A 24,609-nucleotide genomic window follows, 5' to 3' on the forward strand; every position below is an offset into this window, starting at 1 on the left:
TCTTCTTAGTATAGTCTCGGAATAGTGCTGAAAATTTCAACACTAGTCTGAAACTCCCACAGCTGCTGCCATGCACCTGTGCCTGCGCACCTGCACAAAAACCTCCAATCCAACTCTCCCGTACACCCACCAATGCTCCACCTCCCTGTCTTCATTCAAGGAGCACCTTCCTAGCTTTTTGTTGTTGTGAGTGACAAGTGGATTAAGGGGCTCTGGCAGATGAGACTCCAGGTAGCAGAAGTCAACCATGACAAAATTAAGCAGACGTGACAGTGGCTGCTGAGTCAGTTTCTCAGGAAAGCAAGGCAGTAGGTGTTGAGAGGAGAGAGTATCCATACAGCACACACACACACACACACACACATATTTACTGCAATGCTGAATGGACTGCATGTCTGCTGATCAAGACTGATGGACCTGTAGCATATGTCAAGAGGTGAGGCTTTGTCTGAGTGTGGAAAAGGGCTAGGAATGGATTGATGATTGAGTGAGTTTGTGAGTTAGTTAACAGGAATGCAGGCCAGGCATGCAAGATAGCTTGTCTTTCACCTATCAGGTACTGCATCCTCTGAGAGTTAGTAATGACTTGTTTGAAACTCAAAATGGATGTCTGGATGAAACAGGATGAAATAACAGCTTAATGGGCTTGCTTTATCAAACAAACATGGCTGTGTACCCATAGGACATTAAGTAAGTAGTGTATAGTAGGAGTGGCTGTGCACTTAATAGTATTTGATGTTTTTTTTGTTTGGTACAGTGCGACAGTAACGTACCTTGGAACGGACGGGATTAAGAATACATGCTGGTATAAATGTTGATGAAGTCTGACTTGACATTGAATTCAAGGATGATGTACAGTTTTAAGCTTAATTACTGACTCAGCATACTGTAGTGGTCAACTGCCCCAGGCGCGCTGAAAGCTTCAGGTTCAGTGTGTGTAATTTCTCTGTGGCAATTTGATTAACAAAATCAATGATAAGCGCCTTAAAATGAGTCCCAAATTATTATATAATCTTAAAGAAGAAGGGCCCAGTGTCGACATTTAGTTCAATACCTTTTTTTTCTGTTCATATTGTACGTACATGATGCATATGTCTACACACATGTTTGTTTAATCAAATTACCACAAACTTTTGGACATTGGTGACTATAACTTGTTATTTTACAAATACACCAAAGACTCAATATGTACTCGGACACAATTTCAGAGTGCAAACATACTTTGGTATGACTAACATTTATCTGCAATTTTGGTGACTTCAAGCACAGGAGTAACGTAGAACAGAAGGGAAAAGGTGAAATAGGGACAAATACATTGTTCAGGAATATATTATCAGAGGATAGAGTTGGCGCAGCCTTCTGTAATGGCCAATCACATTAACTCTTCTCTTCTCATTTAAAAGCAGCAGACAGTTTTCTAATAGGCTTGGAGTCCAGGGCACCTTCTCTCTGAAGAAAACTGTCTCCTGTCCTCTATAATTTGCATCGCATAAAACTTGTGGGCCATATGCATGGCTGTGCACAAAACAAGACATTTATTTTCCAAAGGCTCATACTGGTTGTGTAAGAGGATTTCAAGGTACACACAGAAGTGTACGTAATTGTGTAACACTTTACATAAATATCACATCCCTCAAATTACAGGAGCTATACTGATGCACATACTGATCATTAAGTCTTCATATATCTTTAGATTAAATAACATAAAATATTGGTGAAATGGGAGTTCAATAAGATTAATATAGCAGCAGATCATGTGCGACACTTTTTGTGGAAATATAAAATAAATTTGATTTCTGAATACTCTTTAAAAATGGGCATAACTGCCACTTATAACATAACCGAAAATCATCCCACGCTAAACTTGCCTTCTTGTATCTCCTGACTATAAATAAAGGCAGCATAAATTGCAGTTCTCCAGTCACGTCGCCAGCAGACAGACAGTGATCAGAATGTGCAGAGGAAGCAAAGTCCAGCAGAAGGCATGGATCTATAAACACAGAGAACAAGGGCTTTGCTCCTCCAATATTGATTCAGTGTGGCTGTGAGACCTGCTTTGGAGTGCAAACTTACAATCAGAATGAAAAACACGTGTCAATACAGCAGATATGTTTGAGCCATTTCCATTTCCTGTCTGCAAGTAAGAAGGGTGAAAGTCAGGTCCACTTTGTTCCACTGACCAAAATAAAAATCCCAAAATATATTAAGCATAGTACCATATTTATGATACTGCGCCAATATTGTGCCTTTTTTTACTTGATCCCCCAAGGGTCTAAGAGAGTAGAGTCTTCTTTTATTCAGTATTTCTGTATGCCCAGAAATTAATAAGCAAATGTATGCAGGTGGTATAATACAGAATTATTGATGCAATGAATAAAACTGCTGATTATCTTATTTTTTTCCTAACACTAAATACATTGAAATATGTATGTTCTCTTCCATCAAAGATATATTTTAAACAATGAATACATGTAAAGCAGCATAAAATGGAAATACTCAAGTAAAATACAAGTATGTCAAAATTGTACCTCAGTAAATGTACTGTATGTGTTGTGTCATGTCTTAAGAAGTATTGTTCTCATTCTTATTATTAGTACCTCCATTTTAACTTTAACATTAGATTATTAAAAGCCCCCCAAGTTACTGGTCAAAACATTTGAACTGCACACAAATTACAGTGACTGATCCAATAGGAGTCATGCTTTCAGTGATAGTATCCTAGTTCTCTTAGGTCATACAGCCTCATCAAGAACTAAAATACTAAAATACTACACTAAATACTAAAACCACCTACACATCTTCATATTAAAACCTAAAATATTGGTTTAAAAAATTACAAAATCAAAGTGGTTATAGACTTGATGTTATCAAGAAATACACCTGAAATTCAATTACTTTACATAGCCTCTTATAAATAATACCTCTTTCTTGTGCTGTGCAAGGTTTTTCTTTTCTGCAACAAGGCAGAACAGAGGGAACTTCAATATCAAGCAAAAGAATGTGGTCAGAAAAACCTTGTTGATTAAACCCTTGTTATGCAGGGAGCACCCATCTCTTTTAAGCAGTTTTACAATACACCAACCACAATTTTATTTGAAGTGAAAAGTGGCTGCATATTGTGCAGATGTCAGGGACAAGCTGGTGGATGTCCCCTCCTTTCAACTAAATGTCCCAAATGGTTCGCCGCCAACTTTTCTTTGGCTCTTAGCCTGATATCACAGAACTGTTTCCTATGATTGATAGCAGTTATCCTACAACCAAAACAAAATAGTGACCCAATCTGTTTTCCTCCTCTGAGAAAATGTAACATCATGTTTGGTTGCTTATATGAGATGTAGTAAATTCACACATAGTGTGGCAAATCAAAAACAAAACCACACACTGTTCACTCACATAGTGTGGCTTTGATTACACTGGCCATTGAATCATGTACATGTAGAAATCCAGTTCCATTTTACAGCTAAATCAACTGCACACACTTCACACCCATTTAGTCATCCATTTATTGTAGTCAAAAATAATGTCAACATGATTCTTTGTTATTATTAAAAGGAAGAAACAAGAAATGCTCCTTCTCCTCTCAGCTGGCTGTTTGAGTGTTTGAGTGACAGCAGCTGGCAGTGCCGGTGTTACATCGTAGGGAAGGAGAGACAAAGTAAACAAACTTGTGCTGTAGCCTACATGTCATGGCAGACAGCGTGTTGTTAAAGACATCGAAAAGTAAGGACCACAGCAGCATCTATCCGGACCGAAGTGACACTTGCAGGTCCGTTTACATGCTGTTTAATGTGCTGCAGCTGAGCAGCTAATTAGCTATCTAGACTGCAAACTGATGTTAGCAGTGCACTTTGTGAATGTTTGTTTGGTCGCACATTAAACGCTAAACTAAGGTGCAGCACAAAATGTGTGTTCATGTTTGTGAGTTAGATAAGAAGGAGAACTTAACAGGGAAGCTGAAACCAAAAATTATAAAACGTACATTTCTCCCTTTTGGTTTCAGATTTTTTTCTGAAAGGAGAACACAGGTGACAAGTGATTTACAGAGCAGATATGTGTTCTGCAGCAGACAAAAAATATGCAGTTTAATTTCAGTTGGACTTTAGATGTAAAACTGTAAATGTAAAATAACTGTGTATCTGCAGTATATCTGCAAAATGTATGCTATGTATATTTTGCAAGCATTGTTTGATAAAATATGTCATCATCAGACTACTAATGAAGCGGCAGAACAGTGCGTGAACATCAGGGCAGCCAGCAGGACATATAACAATCAGTCTTTGATGACATCAGACATCTGTGCAGGCACTAATGCAAAGCTTTCTCATTTTAAACTCGGCCGTCTTTTCATCAGTGAGAAAAACAAACAATTGTTTGATTGTTATTGGACTCCTACAGGTTGCACATGCTGTGCAATCTGCAATGGTTGGATTACAGAAAACACATTATAGAGTGCTATTAAAGTTACATGTAAAATTGGTCCCAAGGGGCTCTGATTTTATTGTTTAAATAATATAATATTCACAAGTAATCAAATACAGAACTGAAGTGTTAAACACGAGATATGCTTTAAACAGTAAGGAATAGCTTTCTCTATGTGTGTGTGTGTCCTTTGTGCAGCAGACTATACCCAATTGCTTGCCACTAAAATGTGTGGACTGATAGACTACGTGCATAGTGGCTGGCTGAATTTATCAAACCTTTCATCCTTGATACCCTGTTCTGTCTCCCTGAGCCTTTGCAGTGGTTAAGAGGTCTTAGCTACATGTGAACGTTAATCAAATCCAAGACATATCCCCACTGCGCTGCTGGCGCCCTCAGCAGAATTTTAGCCTTGTTATTTACCTGAGACCCACCTATCCAGAAATACATCAGCTAAAACAAATGCTTTTTGTTGTCCGCAACCCTCCCCTTGTGCAGTGAAAAATGAAACCTAAACCACAGCTGTGTAATGAAGACCATGTAAAAGCAAAAGTAAAGAACAAATATACATGTAACTAAAAGATAAATAAGACCATCAGGGATGACACAAAGCTGTACAATAAACTTGGTGTCTTACCTTGCCTGTTTTTCATTCCCTTGTGTGAAATATAAAGCTATGGCACCATACATGTATATACACAGACAAACAAACAAACAAACAAGCACACATTAGACACACAGTACTGAACGAGCTGGCCTGGGGTTACGATGTAATGAGATTGTACAGTATCAGGGATTCCTGCCGTACGTCATTTTTCTCCATTAATGTATTGCAGCTGTTTTATTAAACAGAAAAATCCATTGAACACGGTGGTATTATCCATTTGTACTGATTCATAAATCATATTTCAGTTCCTTCTTGTGCCAAAATCTGTATTCATCATCATTTTCACTTCTTTGCCGACTGCACTTAACCACCGGGCTGCACAGCTCTGATGTCTTCCCCACTAGTGCACCAATTTTTCCCTACACCTTCCTTTAGTAATTCTCTAGCAGGAAAAATAATTTGTTTCATAATAGGGACATGACTATATTTCTCCACGTTTACATCAGTGGGGTTCCAAAACAAACGAAACATGTACACATAGTCAATACAAAGACAGGTCACTTCCCACTGTGAACAATATCATGCCTTGCTGATAGAAATAAATGACTTGCCGTTGTTTGTCTTTGTATGGCTGATCCTGACTGCTGCAAGCTAGGACTCCAGTGGGGAGGGAGGATCATTTAGGAATGAAAACAAGATACCCAATGGAGTGTTTCAATGGAAAGAAAATGTCAGTTTTACGAGTGAGTGTGGAAAAGTGTGGGTATGGAGGAAGACGTGCGATTAGCAATCGACTGTCAGCATATGTGCTCGCGTGCTAACGCGACCTGTATATGTGCATGTGGCTGAGCGTCCCAACTGTGGCGTGTGTACTGTATATTTATTCATGCATGAAGTGTGCAAGTATGCATTCCTACTGGGGAGTGTGCTTGCTGCATCCCTCACAAGGTCACCTATCCATACAGTTACTCCGGGCTGATTTACAGCAGCGTTCAATATGCATATTTCCTGATGATGCTGCAGTGCTGTGGGTGGTGTTAGTGTGGTAGACACAGTCATGCTATCCTATTCCTCACTTCACTGTCCAGTCATGTGTGCCTCATGTGAGGTAAGGGAAATTTAACGTGTATAAAATATGACCCAGATCTTTTGTCAGCTGCAGTAGCCAGGTTGGGATCAGTCTACATCTAATTTGCATTTGCCACAAGCAAGCATGACAGATTTATATGCAGTGTGCGTGAGTTACGCACTTCAGGGTGCCCCAGTTATAATTAGAAATGCCCCAAAGTTGATCATCTTCCCAGTATCATTTTAAACAAATGAGTTACATTAAAAAATAGCTTTTACAGACACATTTAATAGTTTTTCAAAGAATGCTAATTTAAATATTGTTAGATATGTGTTCTTCAAATATGGTTGCATTGTCCCTCTGAGGTGACTTATAGTAACACATGTGATATGATATGAACAAGGCAGAAAAAAATGTCCTCAGAGATCATCCATTACCAGGCTTGGAGAATTACTGAGGAGCACATCTCTTCATTTCTATGTATCCAGAAATAGCAAGTCATTAAGAGAGTGGCAGGTGATGGGCATATTAGGAAGGCTCAGCAGAGGCGATGCGTAATGAAGACAGTTCAACCTTACAGTATTCTACCCTGTCCCACTCACCCATCTTACTGCCTTTATCCCTTGTTTTCCTTATCTCACATAGCTTCAAACCACCTTTCTTATTCTCCTCGGTCTTTCAAGTTGAAATACAACTTTGGGACACAGTATAATGTGAGGTTTCTGGGAAATGTGTTCTTCTCAGCATGGTTTGAAAAACAGAAGTGAGAATGCACTGTTCCCATGACAAGTTACAGGAATTATAGAAATAATGAGAGCTCCATATGCTGTGATAATTTTAATGAAGTTGGTGAAAAGTGGTTTTATTGCACAACTAAAACAGTCGCATCACACATCCAAGGTTGATATCTAATGCATATGATTGCTCCTACTCCATTCTCACAGGGCCACAATGCTAATGTAAAGCTAATAGTGATTAAGTCCATAGAGATGGAGAACCTTTTGACTTTATTCCATCCATTATATTAAGTTAAGTATTAAGTTATTTAATTGAAAATAAAAGGAATGTCTGTATGTACTGTATACATGGGGATACGGATATAAGCACATGTGCAGATCTCACATAACATTCCCTTAAAATGATAATAACATGCAGATGTTGAAACATTGACTGACTTGGACATTGTTAGGAAGGACATCATAACAACCTTTTTATTTGATTCAAAATGACCTAATTCTCAGTCACTCTAATCAGGCAAAAGGAAGTCCTGTGACATTTATCGTAAAATTGGTGAGAGGCCTCCAATTATCCCTTGTAATTCACAGTGCGCCAGGATAATGTAAGTCTATTTTTCAGTTACTCTTTATGAATATTTACATTGCTCAGTGTAATAATAGCATGCATTTTCTCTGTCGTGAGCTGACCTTTGCCTAATATAATGACTATTGAGTATTCCAGACTCTCTGTATTTAAGACACTATAAATTGTCAAACTCCAGGATCCTGATGAGATGTTTAATTGGTGCTTTACTACTACTACTACTACTACTGCTTTACTGGAAAGGTCAACCATACAAGTGAATAGGCCAAAAACACATAAACAGTGCTGGCTTCAGTTGTAAGATAAGAACAGTTTACAGTAAAGTAGGCAACTTCCAATCAAATAGTGCCAAACATTTCTATTCCAATTTTAGGATATTTATAACAAGTGGATTATTTGAGATTTAAACATTTCAGCATGTAAAATATGCTCAAGGTCAAAATATTTGGCTGGCGTACTTAGCAATTCGCAACACATATTCGCTTACACACAAACACACACCATGTACTGCAGCTGCAGAGTATGTATGTCACCAGGATGAATTTTGAAAAACAAAGAAGTTTGCACCAACAGGAGAAACTTAGTTTGGGGCTTGGGGAATAGTCGATGTACATTTGTTTACCAACAGAAAATACAGAAACAGAAGAAACTTAGGATCTCATGTGCATCATCTCTTATTTACTTGGTTAGATGATTTTCTTGATGACAGATGACAATTAGAGAGGATGTTCCAGAACCGTAGTTTCTGACTGTGGGCTGTGATATAGTCTGGGCCCAGTGGGATTCCACTGTTGTGTTCTGCTTAATAATCCAAATCCTCTAAGTCCCCCTCGGCCCACTTCAGTCCTTTGATTGCTCCTTGTATTTTTATTACGTTATACTCCATTTTCATAATCTGGTGCACAGCACTCTTATGGTGTGTGCTGGAGAGAAAGAAAAGAGAGAGTCTAACAAGTGCAGCATACTGCTCTCCTAAAGTCATTCAGATTACAAGGGTCAGTCTCTAATCCACAAAGCTGGGTATGTCTGTTCCCAATTTGGAATAATAATTCTTGGAGAAAAATTACTGTATGGTATACTGGCTATGGCAAGCTGTGCTCATGTTTATGCACATCCATTAGAGTGTGTGTTTGTGAGTGTGATTTGTGTGTAACCACTAATGTAAATGTGCCTGAGCTAGCTCATGCAAACGCCTGCATTGCCTCCTGGGAACATGTCCGTTGGCGACAGAGGACAGATATTCACTTTGCTCAGTCACCATGGATCATGCAACACAACCTTTTGCAGGAAGTAATTCATTCGGCGATAAGCACAACAAAAAGGGAGGGAAAACAGCACTGTCAGCAGCCATCAAGATGGTAGAGTGTGATAGGCAAGTCCAGCTCTGTAATCAATCTGCACATGCACTTTATGCAAGGCCATGAAGTGCATTTCAAAGTCCATTGCTTGGCTGGAAGGAAATCTAGAAGGGAACATGCTTGGAAATTGTGGACCAGTTAGATGAAAAAATACATTGAGATGATCATTAATGTCTCATAACAGTTTTAACAGTCAAACAAGAAGAAAACACATTTGTTGTATTGTGTTTTGAGCTAAATTGGGCTGACACCGGCCTCTATAGTCTGAGGGCAGAACACATTCATGTTTATCAGTAACAAAAGATTGGTTTTAAGTTTTTACATCCAGGTGAAATTAGGAAAGATTGTGCTAACCAAAGAGGTCCAAGGTGCATTGGAGTGGTGTGGGTTGTTTTTGCACCGTCCATATAAGCTACTTATATTGTAAACCACAGCTAAACATTGTGTTATTTCACAGTAGGAAAGTTCCAGCACCTTCCAGACAAGTCAAAACAGATTTACTGTACCCTCACCCAGAGGATGAAATCCTTTGCAAATGGGTGCGATATAAACAAAAAGTTAAGTAAATTTCTCTGACACCTTTTAAATGTGATAATTTACAGTATTTCCGTCTCTTATAGGGAGCACAACATGGTTGCAATACAACAGCAGGTCTGCTTGAAAAATGTAATTTCACTAACCATTAGTAACCTCTTAGTCACATTCGGTGTCATTTGGATTGCATTATCCTTCCAGGATGTAAGCAAGAGGCTTTTATAGAAGCACAAATAAACAAGTTACAGTTGATCAACTTTATAGTCTATTAGTTCAGATTGTGTGACATTATATTATATAGTTTATAACATCACAATAATATGGTGAAGTATTTCTGTAGTTGCTAATTATGTTTCTCTGTCACTTCATATTGAATTTATTACTAGTCATTAAACTTTGTATTTTTAACACATATACACAGAATGTCACTCCAATGCATCAGTAACATACTATAATATACTGATTTATATGTACTGATGACCACCCTCATTGTATTCAGACATTCCTTGACAGTAAAAGTGATTCATTCATATAGTGCATACAGAAAATTACCAAAATATATTGCAAAACCATTGAAAAACAAGACTGTATAGCTCGCCTCCAGTGTCTGTGCCTTTCTGTCTCCCCATGATTTTGCATTTTTCCCCGAACAGCCTGATGCCAAGGGTAAGATATACATCTGTCTAATTTCTTGCTTGTCAGCCCACCATCTGGTGCAGTATCAACATTAAAGACAGGAAAAATGGTATTACACTGTCAATCACACACACACACACTAGTGTAGAAGAAAGTTACTGAGGCCATATAAGTGGTAGACATCTTACAAAACAAATTGATAATTTTTGTTTACCCATCAATGTGATTTTTGTCAGGTTCAATATGACTAGAGATGTGAAGCCCTTTCTCAAAACCCAATTCAGTCTTAAGCACATGTCGTTGTACAAGAAGCTTGTCAAATTTTGTTTTTTTGTGTAAAGTGTAAAGGGTTGCTTTTAGCATTTGATGTATAGAGAGCACAATGGGTTACAATAAGCAAATAATTGGAAATACATCAGGCGTGTCCAAATTGGCCCCAACCCCAATCCTTTCAACTGTATCCAAGCCTTCTGATCGTATTAATATAATGATAGCTCCCTATACAAAGCTTAATGTTTTTAAAACATTTTCTTCAGGAACATTAGAACGGTTCTAAGGTGATTATGCTGATTTTAATTTATTCTTGACTTCTATAATTATCTTTCTTACGCTTTCCATTTTCCCTCTCATTTGTGGGATATCCTGCTCTCATTCATGTACTCATATTAACAGTGGATCACGCGACTACTTAATTACCTGTCTCTACAGTTCCCCTCAGCTCCATGGGGCTTTATAGCGTCTTTCAGTTCATTGTTTTCTGGCCTGCAACTTTATTGTTGTTGTGTGTATGATAAAACCACTACATGACATACCAGCACCAAGTGGCAGACAAACAAAGTTAGCGACTTGCTACATAATGGAGCATTTCGCAGCTAAAGGGCCAGATATTTCCCTCAGGAGACAGTGGAAACCAAAAAATAGCTAAAATGAGAGTTAATACTGGACTTATATTTACCAGCTGGGTAAAAACATGTCTCCAAATGAATGCTAATGTTGCTCCGTATCTGCTGTGTAGATAAGCAACTGCTTGCTAACAAATTCATCACCTTAAAAGGTGGTAATATGTCAACGTTGTCTTCACAGCTTGTTTTCATCGCCCCCAAGTGGCCAAAAAATCATTACATGAGGGTTAACACCCAAGACTCCACCTACTATAGACACATGTTAGTCACATTCTGTAGCTCATGAGCCCCTGGTCGCCTGGTGAGGCAGAAAACCCCTCCAGTGCAGACAATGCCTAAGTGCTGTCAGATAGCCCAAACCTGTCTCTACTATTATACACATAATATTTATTACTGTACTCTGTACTGAAAATAAACAAAACAGCTGTCAAATAATTTCATTATTTGATTACTGTCTTAATTGTCTAACATGTTCAAATTATATTTGTTAGATGTAGATATATTTGTCTGCTACTTGACATAGGCATTTTTTGTTTTTGTGCTCAACAAAGACCCACAAGAAAAAAAAACACTTTTTTGTCTCTCCCTTAATCTCCTTTGCTGAGTACTTTCTCATTTGGCTTCTAGGAACCTTGTAAAAGTACTATTAGGAACTGCAGGATGAACTTAATGAGCAAAGGCAACTGAAAAGAAGAGAGATTTCACTCCTTCCTCTATTTTCAAGAGCAACGTCTTCAAGGTCTCAAATGTGGAGGCTGTATATTTTAAAGCAACCTCTTACACATCTGAATAGCGTCATTATTCCTTTTGACAGTGGTTTCGGTGGGCAACAAGAACCACTGCTGTAGTCTCAGCGCTTTTGTTTGAAACAGAACAAGGACATACTTGGAGGAAAATGGCCATTTGTGTTTCTCCTTCAAAAAAGCCTTTTTAAAGTAACTCTAAAAGAAATCCCACCATTGCAACATGTTGGACATGTCACCAGCTGCTACATTAAGGACGCATTGTGCAAAGGTGTATAAAAATGCATATTAAGCCTTCTTTTAGCATTGAGTCAATTAGTCCAGACATTATGGCCGGTGGAAAAAAATTGTTTTGTGTGAGAACCTGTCTCAGTACATTCTGTCACTGCACAATCTTTCTTTGTCTTAGGGCCACATGGTGTGAAATATACTAATGTGAACTCAGTGCAATTAGCACGTGTTAGTCTAAGTCAATCAAAACAGATAATTGCCTAAAGATTGTTACATTATCCACTGATAGCAGGTGTTAACGTCTTACTTAGTGCCAGCTGACATTGTTCATAGCTGGTGGCTCTTGTGATCCCTGACTTTGAATGTGTTGTCTTAAAGTGTTGTGTGGATCACTGTAAGGGGAATACATCAGAACAGAGTACTGAGAGAAATATTACATACTCTGAAGACTGAGACGCAAAAATGCAAGTTTTCACTTCTACATGCATATAATGTGCATTCAGATGTTTGCACCCACTGGTGCATTTGCCCGCTTCTCAAATGTGTCTTTCATTTTAGTCTTAATTCTATTGCAGGTGACAGAGACACGGACGGGGCCCCTGGGATGCAGTAGCTATGACAATCTGGACTCAGTTAGCTCGATACTCCTGCAGAGCCCTGAGAGCAAGCTTCATCTGCAAGGTAAACAAACCCAGCCTATCAATATTTTTCACAAGGATCAAACTCCATTTGGACCTCTAAAATTATAGGAGATCTATAGTCATGCATGAAATGCTCTTAAGTGGACAACGGAAATGTTTTGTGCCTTCTCAAGAATTGAATTTCAATGCATTGTTTAATTGGGACTGGGATAGATTAGCTGCCCATTCCCCTCTTTGGACTGCAATACAATTCTCTGTGGTTAAAGATGTCTGCTTGTGTTTTAACGTGATCGTGGTCTTAAGTGTCTTTTTTTGTCAATCAAAATGCATCTCAAGAATGTATTCAACACATTAATTAGTCACTTTCATTAGGCTTCCTCAATATTAGAATGTTAATCTACTAGCATGTCACTCACGGATCATATGTCAGTGGATGCAAATAGCAGCTTTTACCCATTAGTGGTCCTGTTCTTTTAAGCGAAAATAGTTCTGTCTTAAACATTGACACAACTAATAATTAGCCTAAGAGAAGGAATTGCTTGCAGTGACAGACACCCCAGGGAAAAATAATGATGAAAGGCTATGTAACTGTGGTCATGTGTTTGAATAGAGTGATTGGTTCTTTGATTTATTCCAGTTTACGCAGGTTATTAAAACCAGTTTGAGAATCACAGAAGCTTATTTTCAATCCAACCCACACTACTCCCTCCCCTTTTTTCCCTTTTGAAGGGATCATTACTCGTCCTCTAAAATCACAGAACTAAGTGGTTTGTCAAAGAAACACTTTTAAGTCCTCCACTGCCACTTATTCAAAGGGCTCTATAGGTTTTGGGGAAAAGCTTTATTGTCATGCGCCAAATGTATTAGCCTTGTGGTTTGAAGACTGTTTTGTCACCCAAGTGATAGATGACAGGCCTGGGAAAGATTCTTTCTTTTGGCTTGATAATAACCCCAAAAGAATGGAAAAAACTTTTCCGATTGGTTTCTGGCTCAGAGTTTTGTATTAGGCCAAATTATATTGGTTTGTGTGTGAGTGTGTGTGTGTGTGTGTGTGTGTGTGTGTGTGTGTTTATGCATTTTGAATGGAGGCGAAGGGTGAGGGGTGGTGTTGAGTGTTCTCCTGAAAACACGTTCTTTTAAGAGCAATTATCGTGTCTCCCTTTAATTAGAAAGACAGCTGATGGTGTAACTTCTTCAACAATCGTAGTGCTCTTCATAATGCTCTTCAAAGTGATAGCACTTCACACAGCCCATGGAGAGGCATGTAGTCAATGGAGAGCTTTTAAGGTCTGTGCTGCTCAAATATATTCATAATGACAGCCAATCATTTAATTCACCCTACAGTTTTCCGTCTGTCATGAACACGAGTTTAAGTGTAACAATTAGTCTTATTTTACCCCTTGGTAAGCCATACATTCCTCTCAGATCAGGCCAGCCATGTGCATTTACAACTTGTCCCCCTGCGCGTATAAAATTGGTATAGGTTAAATCTTTTCATTCACTTGGTTCACAGACTCTGGTCTGCATTAAGTCCCATGTTGGTAGAATTAATTCTCCTAATTTTTTTTTTTTCCCAGCCAATTCAATCAGCTTCACAACTTTTTTTCAAACATTACTGGGATGTGCAATATAAAGCCGCCACATATTACTCTAGATCACTCGGGCGCTCTCTTTATGAAGATATTCACTTATATTAAAATACACGAGGCTATGGCTATCTCCACAGGCCATTTTTCCTCTGTGTCAACAAACACAAGCAGATGACAGAGGAACACAGAGGTGGTCTTCACTTTGATATGTTTATCAGTACAGCAGTACAGCATCTAACAACATTTCATCAACATTTGAAATTTCAAAATGACAAGCAGTTGAAAGCTCTCAGTCATAAAACATTGGCAGGTGTTCGTGTGGTGTTTGTATTTTTAAATTATGTATTGATTAACAAATTATTTTATAAAGGAGTAAAGCATTTAATGCTTTTTAGCAAAACTAGAAAAGGATACAGTTCCTGAAGTACTTGTAATTGTTGTTGTTGTGTATGCATAATGTATTAGCATGTCCAAACATGGTTAAATGTTTGGTTGGTACAGCATTGCTAGATGGGTACTAAGTGGCTGCTAGGGTGTTGGTAGGTGGTTGCCTCCATCTTCTCGGTCATTGCAAGGGTATGTGGAGTTATTGCCGTGGTAATTCTGAGTGTGATTTAAAAAAAATGCACGCACTCCACAGAAGAAGGGTATAAAGCACCATTTCAGCAGCACATGTTTAAATGTTTTTTCCCCCCTTTATCTGGTTGCACTTAGAATAATTGGAAATGTAGAAAATTGCAAGTTAATGGATGAGCCATTTGGAACAACTTGTGAACCTCATAGTGGTTCCAAAAGCGGCTTGATCTTCTTTTATTCATACAAAACACATTTAGATTCCCTGACAGATTTACTGTATTTCCCTTGACTGGGTCTTTACAGTCAATGCCCAAAAAATGACAGCTTTGACAGCATTGTCCTCTTCTTTGACAACACGCCATAAATGGGCTCCACAAACTATCCCTGGAGGAGGAGGACATTGGCCGGGCCCAGGACTGCTCTTATAAGCTCCAGCAGCTCTCTGCACATCTAATGAACACCCACCATGTGTCTCATTTTCAAATGCCTATTGACCTTTTACCAGACAATTAGCTGAAATGCAAACTTTTGGCATTTAAACTGTGGGGAGGAGTCACATGGAAGATCACAGATCACTGGCAGGACTATCAAATAGCAAACTCTGGACATCATGCAGCATTTTGGCTGAAATAGAGTTTTTCATTTTATAGTCATGTAACAGAATATTTTCAAATATTATTTAGGCTTACTAAGACAAATCTTGATAAGCCTAAAAAGAAAGCAATTCACCCCACTGTGGATGTACCTCCAAAGAAAGATTAAAGATCCGGGACATGAAGCTACCGCAGATTTTTCTGTGTGGTGGCTTTTATCTGTTTACTCTGTCCACATGGGTATGATTTGATTCAAAATGTGCAGGAATTACTTTTGGGACACGAGATGAGGTTCAAATAAACACTGAACGTGTGTTGCTGGACTCCACAGTGCTCAAAAACCTAACTCCTTTTTTTGTCTGGTGGGTTCAATCAATAAAGAACTGAAGGAAAAAGCACACCTATTCTCGTGAGGTAAAGTGGCTCACAGGTAGACACCAAAGCAAGGAGGAGAGCTGCACACTTTTAACTCTGATGCATTCATTTTATTTATTTTTCTATAATAAAAAAGAACCCTACACATTTTCTGAGTGACATATGTAGTGTTTAGGACAGGTGCTTCAAATCAATGAGCTCGCAAGGCAATCAGAAGGTTATTCAGCCTTCCAGCATCCATATGTACACATCTTAGGAATCAGCTTATTCAGAAATAGAAAATCACAAAAACAACTGAAGGAATACATTCAAATTAAGCAATAAGTCTGCAGAGGAAAACAAAAACACCTCCGAGCCATGAATGCAATATTTAAGATGAAATAAAGAGGTTCATTTCAGATTGCTTCTATACTATATATAGTACACTTTGCTTACTGGATTTGTGTCTGCTATGTTCATCAAGATGCATTCATGTATTTCTTTGTGTTCTTTTGTGTAATTACATATTAAATGTTTCTACTAATTGGTTTTTAGTCTGTTATTTTCTTTTTATTTTGTATTTGGTTATTCCTTTAATGTTCACATTATATAGCTGGAGGCCTGTTTTGAATGATTGACCTTTCTATGAATTCTATTTCTATGTTCACTTTGATTGCCCTGTGAGCTCAATGTTTTGAATCACTTATGCTACACACTAGATATCACATCCAGACCAAAATCCAGATAAACTGATTTGATTGATTTGTGGAAATTCTCCGACTTGTTAAACTGAATAAAACATTTAGAACACCATTGGGTAAGCTGAAAAATGTATGCTCATGAAAGGTTGATGTCTTGGAGATACATGGTTTTCACGGGACAGCGACAATATGTCACCCAGGTGATTTGTAGTTTTGATCCTGAGGAGGAAAAGTGTTGATACGTAGAATTTGAAATGATAAGTTTGCATCTAAAAGTGCATCCCTGTCCTCTTTACTGTGTTTAACCAAACCATTTGGAGCATAAAGTAGAAAAGAATGTCTGTTCTTACAAAAGTTCACTCATCAGCACAGGGAAAACAATGCAGCGCAAGTATTTCTGACAAGCTCGAGGCCTCTTCAGTGCGCTCTCAAACTGAAGAAAGTTTCTGGCCACTAGCAAAAATTAGAGAGATTAGCCAGTGTAGTGAAACACAATACGCTGTCTAACACCGGCTGAGTGAGAATAACCAAGTATAAGTAGTGCCTGACTGACTGACTCAGTTTTTTTATGGCAGCCTCTTCTCAACACATTCTCTTTTCTCCGCTGTCTGAGGGTGGAGGAGAAAAAGTCATCTTGAGACAGCTGTCTAAATCACTACCAGTATGGGAATGAAGAGATTGCGGACATTTTTCTACTTTTAGAGGGTGTAATTGCAGAATCACATACAGCGTTGCACATCTCTTTTTCCGTTTGTGAGATTTAGTTGATATGTCACTAGTGTGTGTGTGTGATCTCCCACCCTACTGGAGCCATTTCTGGTGAGCAAAGATAAGTCATGTCGAGTACATTTTGTCAGCTTTCTCACTCATTTTTTGATCTCAATTTGTGTCTCTAGAATTGTTCTTTTGGAAACATTTCACCACGTTGCTTTATCAATCCCTTACTCAGCCATTTGTTTTTTCTGTCATTTTCTTCAACTGTTTTTTCTGCTTAACTGTTTTAACTCTTCATCAATCATCAATCCAAACATGTTCTTTTTGTTTTTCTTGTGGCTACTTTGCATTTGCTGTGTCTGAAGTATGATTTCACTCAGTCTACCCTGTATAGCCAGGTGATCCGTATTTTGAAAACTCTAAACATAGTAGTTTTTGATCATCTTTGTCCAAATGTTGAACACAAATCCTTTATGTATAATGCTGCTGCACACTCCGTCGTTTGGAAATGAATAAACTTACAAAAACCTTAATCTAGACCAGCTATTTTAATTGCTTATGAATTAAATAAGGGGATCATATTAGTATGCAGCACCATGTGAGTTACAACAAGGATGCAGTAATAGAAAACCCACTCCATTTCATTCTTCTAATTAAACTTTTAATCATGCCTTATTCTTTCCCACTTTTATTTTTTTTGCTCAGCACTTTATCTACCTTGAGGCATGCGTGTAACTGCAAAACTTTGTTAGAAAATACACACAACAAAATCATTACAAACCTGTAACCAAACATTTTAACTGCTTTTTTAGTGATTTGCTTTGGTGGAATTAGCTTTAGAACGGCCTGAGACAGCATTCTGGTTTAAATTAACAGGCAAGGAAGAAGCAAGCTAGTGAATTTAGCTTTGGTCATATTTCTCCTGGAGACACTTCAGACTTCTTTTCTAAAATAACAGAATTTTCAAAAGGGATGTTTTTTTTTCTCTCTCTCCTCCTCACCCCTGTGGTCGGCTCTTTGTGAGCTGCTGGGGCTGCGGGCCACAGATAACACAATGCGGATATGACATTTCCTTCTACTTTCACTTAGATTTAGATTAGAGTGCTGTAGTGGACTCTGACATCAAGAGAGCTACCTATCAAAGCCTAAACTCTGTCCTCTTCTCTCCCACAGTTTTGCTTTGTAAAATGTTTGGCAAATTAACCAACACCTCATTTTTTCCATCTCCTTTTTTCCCCTCAACAATCATCAGAATTAGAGATGGCACTGGAACTATTTTTTCACATTAGATTTCATGCATGCCTTAGCAAAGCTTTGATCTATCGAACATGAAACTTTGCGTTGCTCAAACCTAATATGTGGAGGTTTCAGTTTTACACGAGTGTGTACTACATGCACAGCTATATTGGCAGCTAAATACAGTACAAGTGGGCATTAGGATATGTTATTAGGAGAGACTATTTGTGGACATGGATGAGAAAGTCATTGATCCTAACCCAGTCTTCGTCTGTCACCCAATAGGAATTACAGTATAACCTTGCACACACTGCTGTCTCTGAGCACGATATAATCGACCTAATTTGTATTACAAATTATCAGCTGGGCCAAAGACACATTGTGCATATGTAGCAAAAGCCATAAATGTGAACCCACTCTTATATTTTTAATGGACCCTATGATTTATCAGAACATAGACATAGACAAACCCTGGTTTGTTTATTCTTTTAAATTCAATCCGAATTAAAGATTCACACTATTTAACTTTTTTACAATTGGGATTTAAATACACTTTTTTCTCTCCCACATTAATTTGTTCTTTGTTTGTTTGTCCTGTCTCCAGGCTAAAACTTAGAAACCTGATGATATTGGTTTTGGCTAGATTCTCACTTTCTGCCTCCACTGGGACCTGGAAGTAAAAATAGCTTATTGAGGGGTGAGAATTAAATGAAAGAGGGAATTAGCATGTGGTAGTTAAATGGTCAGGATTTTCATTGCTTACTTAAACTCTTATTATGCAGTATCAGGTAGTTTGTGTCAGGGAGTAGGGACAAAATAGTCCCATTTATTTATTTTCTTTCAATTTCCTATGTTCCTGACACTTAGTCGTAGTATTTATCATTGATTACCTTATTTGAATTGGTGGTATTTTTAAATAGCAAAACAGCGGGGGCCTTCAGTATATGAGGCAGAATATTGGAATATTGTTTGTGTAATTTGATATCCAATACAAATAGGGAAAACACGTACTGGGGCTTGAAAATAGCAAATTGGTTACATATATTAACCGGGCCAAAGAAAGATAAAAGGCCCTGGAACCTCCACAAGCCATTATCTTGCAAGGACCCAATCACCTCCAATATGGCTGTCATAAATTAGCACCAAAACAAAAGCAAACTAATTTGCTTCTTTCAATCCCTGCATGCTTTCTCTCTTTTCTCTTTCTCCAGTTTTCTCAACAGCCTATCTTGGAAGAACCATGAGCCTATCTTGGAAGATTTATGAATATGTTAGAATAGCCTGAGCCAACAGTTTTCAAAGTGGTGAAGTGAAAATAAATTAAACTGGCCCTGTAGGCAAGTCGTGCGGAGAGTGATGAATTAGATACTCATTGCTGTGTCGCTCGATGCCTGTCCTTCTTTTCAAGTGAAAACGCTGCAAACATCATGGGGAAGACAAACAAACATACAAATCAATTAAGTTGTTTTTGATGACAGACTTGTTGAAAAATTGATTTGGAGACTAAACTATATCAGTAAACACAATGCCCTTGGTTACCAGAGAGTAGTTTACTGAAGGAAAATATTTGGTGCAAAGCATGGGGAGCAAATGTTGGACGAGTACAACAATAAACACACTGAGACATTTTCATAATCTTCTCTTTCTGTCAGAATTGTTGCGCTCTCTCTTGCTCTTCTTTATACACGGATACAAAACCAGTGGCAGGAGCAAAACCAACCCAGTGTGAACTGGTGGTAAAGCGATAGACTCATAATTTCATGTAGTAGCATATTGTAAAAAAAAAAAAAAGTGCAAATTGTAAACTACTCTTAAATACATCACTAAAAAAATACATTTTGAAAACACTTCTGCGGTGTGTAGTTTTACCTTTATCTAGTAAAGTGATCCCAAAATCCATAAAATCACAACAAATGGAACTAGAAAGTAAGATTTCATGCTGTATACCCTTGTCAATCTCAGCTGCGACCTTTGACTCACATGACATCCTCCATGCTGTGCAGCCCATTCAGCAGTGTGTCACCCACACCAGGATCCAGTCTTGGTAGAGTGGATTGCAGCAGCATGTTGTGCCGCTGCACGCCACCGTAGTCCTGCTGTGGGTCCAGCCTCGATTACTGACGCAGAGAGGCCCGAGGCTGTCCCTGCCCCCCCCCCCCCCCCCCGAGTCCAAGTCCAATCCCACCGTTAGCTAAACAGTCATTCAGAGCTGCTACAACAAGCTAGCTAGCTACTGCTTGATTTAAAAAAAGGGAAATGTAAGTCTTAAAAAGGGGAAGTTTGGACTAAATAAAAAATGTAATTTTTTAGACAGACCCCGTCCTCCTCTGATGTATTGAACCACCTCTTAGACAGACCCACACACTGAGATCAATGTGTCCTTTATGAAAACCAGAGAACTGATAACGCAGGGTCATTTCCATCAAGATGGATGGCTGCACACATTTTTTCACTTCTCTCTAACACGCTGGAACCCCAGTACCTGATGAAATCTTTCCAAGTTGACCTGGAGGTCAGCTTTCAATTGGAAGTGGTCAATCAAGAGTGAGTTTCCATTTGGGCCAGCATGACCATAAATCTCCTTTTCCCCCTACTCACTCTTGCCAGCTGCAGGCTGCCATTTCAGCAAGTGCCATGGTTTTCCACTTTTTTCTCTCTCTGACAGAAAGAGTTTCATCAATTGATTGGAGGTTTCTTTACTTTATTCTTCTTTTTGTATTTAAAAGGGACCTGGCAGTATTGAGCTGTTTTTACAAAAAGGTGTTACACTGTAATTATAAGATGATATACGCTTAATTGTACATACATAATTGTCTTATATTGACAATTTGAATAACGTTACCACACATACCTCTTAAAAAGTTGAATATTCAAATAACAAAATAGGCAACCCACAAAAGATCTAACTTGTGTACTTTGGCTCCCAATTTTGGGTTACTAACAGTTTGTTTATGAATCAGCAGATTGTGTAAAGCAAATGAGTGCCTCCCAATACACATAGATTAGCATTATTTCTGTAATTTGTGATGTTTGATGTAATTTCTGTGATAAATCTGGGCTTTTGATCTGAGACATGCATACAGCACATCTTGACACTTTGAGGGCAGTTGTATCTTTTATAGCTGAAATGGAAATGTCAGAGCTTGTCATTCGTCTCTCCTCCCCCTCTCCAGGGTTCTTGTAAAACATGTAATTTCTGCAAGAGCCTGCAAAGGGTGTGTACGTGTGCTAGTACATGAGTCAACGTTATTCTGTGTGCGTGCGTGCACACGAAAGTGTGACACTAGTACAATATCTCACCAGCCGAGGCCCTACTGCCACTGCTGTGCAGGGACACATGGCAGCACATGACGGAACAGCTTGAACAGTGCAACTGAAGTGCAGAAGCAGCCAACAGCCAACACATCACATATTTTGAAGCACAGCTAATATTCAGTGTGTTTGACAGTATTTTGCTAATTCAAAACAAAATTACTACTTTTAACTTGCACGTGCTAACGCTGTGAGGGCATTATTCCTAAAAACCAAAATAAAAGAAATACAAAATTGCATTCGCCCTGTGGTGATCTTGCACACAGGAGAAGGAGAAGTAATCACTAACTTACTTTTGCACTGACTCACCTTGTGTGTCAGTGTCCAGTGTGTGCAGCACAACTGGCAATAACTCAGCACCACGGAGAGCTCATCTACCTCTCCTGCCTGCCCTCCTCAATCCAGCAATTGCTTCAACATGCAATTTCAGCAATTCCCTTTCTTTCAGGAGGCAGGAGCAGCAAGCCCTGAATGCCAAGACCATTTTTATATGTAATTTATGCTTTTACAGTGATTACAGCACCTGCATCCTCCCTTGCTTTTTGTGTTAACAATATGAGTAAGTGGGTTTCTCCAAAGCTATACAACACTATGACACTATATAGAGATAATGTGTGAAACACAATGTGTTCTGCAAGTCTTTCTGTTTCACACAGATTTGGGCATATCACATATGCATATGCAGGCACTTGTATGTTAATATGTTCTATGAAATGGGATTTGCCACTTCTCCGTTGTTTTGCTGTTTCAAATATATGCATGCCTAAATATCAATGTACCGTATAAATCCCAAAAGCCTCAACAGAGCACTCAAGGAAGAAAAAAACATTCTTTGTGCTGGACATGAATATTTGAGATGGAAATATTGATTAAATTCTCCCAAACAATTATTCCCACGCACAAATACTTCAATATGATTGTACAACAACATTTGGAGTTGACAGTTCTGTTTGATAACACAGGCTGCTGCCTTCCAGTGTGCAGAGAACATTTATGATAATCTACGATAATCTACTCAGCACAGACACAGCAACACATTATCCATTTGAATGCTAAGTACACCTCATTCAGAACTTTAAAAAATGCTAACATATTCGGAGAGCTGAGAATAGCTCCAGTGGAACGTGTTATCCTCTGTCAGGCCCAACACACACGCTGTCAGAGACCTAAAGCGCTTTATGTAAGGAAATGAAAAGTGGATAAATAGCTACTTTAGCTGCACCTTTACCTCTTAGTTGTGGAAGAGGAGCTCTCCTGTGAAATGGGCCAACACAGCAAATCTTAAAGCTATATGCCCCCACTGTTTTAAGTATGTAGGGATCAGCAGGGTGGACTGGGCAGGCCTGGACTGAAGGGAAACAGGCAATCTTCCAGTTCAGAGGTCTTTGGTTTTGTATCATGGCTGCAACGATAACCTCCAATGGTAATTTAATGCCCCCATTGAAGTAATGCACTTTATTGCACCAGTGGATTAAGTAATGATTATTTTGCGAAATTGCGGCCACACAATGGTCAATTAATCTTTAATGAAACTGTAACTTATGAGGCGGAGCGTGGAATTGCAATAAGCAGGCAACTGCTTGCCAAGGCAGTTACAAGCCTCAGTTGCGGCCTACACCCCCCATCTATCACCATGTAAAAATAGAGCACTCTAGAAAGAGACATAATGAAAAGGCAAAGTCACAGTTGCAGAGTCTCCATTTTTAGTATTCATGGATGTTTGTGGGCCTATATCCTCCAACGTACGTGAAGGAAATATATCAGCCTCTGATGTATGCAATTAGATTAACTGCCATTTTGAGGTGCTATTTATTTAGAGCAAGCCAGGCATAGGGGTTGCAGGGAATTATGTGCACTGACAGAGCATGAAGTTGGAGGTTATCAAATGGTTGCGCGGGAATTCCAATATGCACCTATTCATTTCATCGGCAGCTCTTTAATGATGGTGAGTTTAACTCCCTACTCCAAAACCTAGTGTTCTCCTCAACAAATACCTGCCTCAGAGCGACATAGACTGTAGCTTTATGGCCCAATCATTCTCAATGTTTCCACATGTTACTGCACTAACACGGCAAAGCTAGGAAAGTCACAAAGATAAATGTTTTTACTCTGATTAGTTTCTCATTTCATTCTTGGCCCGAGGGCTCCAATTCTCCTACTCATTCCCCACTGCACTAACAAATGTTGATGGATTTACTTTTATTGCATGACATCATTTCTACACTGGAGTGGGCGGACAAGACATCAAATTTCCAATACTTGTGTACGTGCTTGGTGGGAGAATGTAGAGGAGAGCAGAAGAGGTGAAGAAACGGGAATGAGGAGAGTGATTGATGGAGTGAATGAAAGCCAAAGGATGATTGGGGACGAGTCAAGGGGCATGTGCATGAGTGTTGCAGGAGTAGGAGTGAACGTAATGAAGTAAGACAGAGGAGACGGGGTACAGAGATGGAGTAAGGGGTAGAGAGGGAGAGAGGCATGGAAAGAGAAGGGACAGAAACATTAAGAGGAAAAGAGTGGAAAACAAGAAATCGCAAGAGCGATAGTGCCGAGATGAATGCCAGCAAGGCGAAAGGGTCCTTCTGCAATCTCCTGGTACTAACACATTGATATCAGTAAAAGAAAATGTGTGTGTGTGTGTCTCGGTGTGTGTTGATGTTAGGGTTGGGGGTATGAGGTATGCTTAGACCGAAGAGGGAAAGGGGGAGGGCTGAGGCACTCGGTGTTATTGTGCACCCGGCCGCTGGCACCAGCACTGTCAGTGAGCACCGTTGATCCGTGAACTTGCCATCTGGATTCTCCCACAAATCACATTAAAGTTTCAAGCCCAGGAATACATCAAGCTAAATGAATATTGGATCCAGGGGCAGCAGACAGGCTTGATGGAGAAAAGGCCCTGTGCAACCCAACTCTTTTGTGGTCAGACATGATCCATCCATCCCCTTTACTCCCTCCATCCCTCCCTCCTTCTGTTCCCTTCATCACTGATGGGCTGTGGTCCTGATGAGGTGTAGAGGAGAAGGGAACCTACTGATATCCAAAAAGAGGTATACATTACAAGGAGATGTTGTTTA

At 39.0% G+C, this 24,609-nt stretch overlaps 1 protein-coding gene across 1 annotated transcript in view; it reads left to right on the plus strand.

Annotated features, from left to right (window-relative positions):
- The window catches only part of brinp1 (bone morphogenetic protein/retinoic acid inducible neural-specific 1), an 80,705-nt gene that overhangs the window by 40,157 nt on the left and 15,939 nt on the right, over nt 1–24,609 (plus strand). Inside the window, exon 4 of the mRNA XM_070924666.1 lies at nt 12,395–12,500. Coding sequence (XP_070780767.1) covers nt 12,395–12,500 — 106 coding nt within the window. The remainder of the gene's footprint in view (nt 1–12,394; nt 12,501–24,609) is intronic.

This window comes from Enoplosus armatus, chromosome 18 (assembly GCF_043641665.1).
Source record: "Enoplosus armatus isolate fEnoArm2 chromosome 18, fEnoArm2.hap1, whole genome shotgun sequence".
NCBI lineage: Eukaryota > Metazoa > Chordata > Actinopteri > Centrarchiformes > Enoplosidae > Enoplosus > Enoplosus armatus.